This window comes from Chelonoidis abingdonii, chromosome 14 (assembly GCF_003597395.2).
Source record: "Chelonoidis abingdonii isolate Lonesome George chromosome 14, CheloAbing_2.0, whole genome shotgun sequence".
NCBI classification, from domain to species: domain Eukaryota; kingdom Metazoa; phylum Chordata; order Testudines; family Testudinidae; genus Chelonoidis; species Chelonoidis abingdonii.
Window position 1 is genome coordinate 34,150,196 of NC_133782.1, and position 1,997 is coordinate 34,152,192.

General features: G+C 41.5%; 1 protein-coding gene across 1 annotated transcript; it reads left to right on the plus strand.

Annotated features, from left to right (window-relative positions):
• Nucleotides 1-304: 304 nt before the first annotated feature.
• On the plus strand, nt 305-1,288 carry LOC116826506 (olfactory receptor 10A7-like). The gene has a single exon (XM_032783277.1). It carries the CDS (start codon nt 305-307, stop codon nt 1,286-1,288), a length of 984 nt encoding a protein of 327 aa, XP_032639168.1.
• Nucleotides 1,289-1,997: the final 709 nt, after the last annotated feature.

Consider the following 1,997-nt stretch of genomic DNA (forward strand, 5'->3'; position numbering starts at 1 on the left):
ACAATCATTATTTAATTACAGTCGATGTTGAGATTCAAAAAATTTAAAGCATTTATAACTGTTTAGACACAAATTGTCAACATCACATGCCAAAATACATAAGGTAAATATCCTTCAGTCAAACTCGAATGAGTTCTCAAGCAACAGTTTTCTTTGTCTGACTATCTGTAAATTTCAGTTATTATCAATGGAAATATGTTTTTTGTTGGTTTATGTGTGTCTGGTAAAATTAACATTTACCAATGAATTTGAATCCTTCTAGGCCTTCATGCATGTGAGAGGAAAGCCAGGCACAAGAAATTCCATGTCAGTCAAAAATCAAACCTCTGTAAGGGAATTCATTCTGCTCGGGTTTTATCATGTTCCTGACGTGCTGCAGGGCTGGCTCTTTGTAGGGGTGGGTGCTGCTTACATGATGATCCTACTGGGCAACAGTCTAATTATTTTCATCACGCTGGTGGATGCTGCCCTCCACACCCCCATGTATTTCTTCCTGAGAAACCTCTCCTTCCTAGAGATCTGCTATGCTTCAGTCACCATTCCAAGGATGCTGTTCAACCTACTGGTGGGAAGCAAAGCCATTTCCATTCTGGGCTGTGCTGCACAGGTGTATTTCTTCCATTCCTTCGGTATATCGGAGTGTTTCCTCCTTCTAGCCATGGCGTACGACCGATACGTTGCCATTTGCTGCCCCCTGCGCTACACGCTTATTATGAGCAGAAGCCTTTGCCTGCAGATGGTAGCTGTGTCCTGGGCTGCAGGCTCCTTGGTGTCCTCAGGACATGTCTCTTTAGTGTTTACTTTACCCTACTGTGGGCCAAATGAAATTGACCATTTCTTCTGTGATATCCCTCCTGTGCTGAAGCTGGCCTGTGCAGATACCTACAGGAGTGAGACTGAATTGTTCATCCTCATTATTCTACTGGCCATAGTCCCCTCAATCCTGATCCTGGTATCCTACAGTCAGATCATCGCCACCATCCTGAAGATGCCCTCGACTGAAGGGAAGCACAAAGCCTTCTCCACCTGCTCCTCTCATCTTATTGTGGTGACCCTCTTCCTGGGCACAGGGAGTGTTGTTTACTTGCAGCCCAAGTCCAGCTCTTATGTGGAAAGCAACAAGTTGCTCTCCCTGCTCTACACTGTTGTGACATCGATGTTGAACCCCCTTGTCTATGGCTTGAGGAATGAGAAACTGAAAGGAGCCCTAAGGAAATTGTGCAGAAAAATCTACTTCTGGGCTCGAAGGCACCTCAAAAAGTCATCAGATCCAGCTCCCCTGCACTGAGGCAAGACCAAGTAAACCTTGACCATCCTTGACAGGTGTTTGTCCAATCTGTTCTCAGAAACCTCCACTGATGGGCATTCTATAACCACCTTAGCAAGCCTATTCCAGAGTTTAACTACCCTGAGAGTTAGAAAGCTTTTCCTAATATCAAATCTGAATTTCCTTTGCTGCAGATTAATCCCATCGCTTCCTCTATCTTCTGTGGACATGGTGAAGAATTGATCCCTGCCTTCCTTATATCAGCCACTAACAAATTTGAAAACTTTTATCGGGTTCCCCCTCAGCCTTCTTTTCTCATGATGAAACATGCCTAGTTTTTTTTAACCTTTCCTCCTAGGTCAGGTTTTCTAAACCTTTGATATTTTTTGTTGCTGTCCTCTAGACTCCTTCCAATTTGGTTACATCTTTCTTAAAATATGACATCCACAACGGAACACAATACTCTACCGGGCCTCATGAGTGCCAAGCAGAGCTCTGATGTTATCTCTAGAAGAATTTGGAATATTTTTCAACAAAATAGTTATTGCCCTTACTGATTTGTTTCTCTTGGTTTATAATGAAACATACCATGTTGTTTTATATCAAACTTTAATAATAATATTGTCGACATTACCAAAACCTTACCTTATGTATATTTGCATTCATAATAATAACCTTGCTAGTAAATTAAAATTTTTGAAAATTTTTTTGAATAAAAAGTTAATTAAAA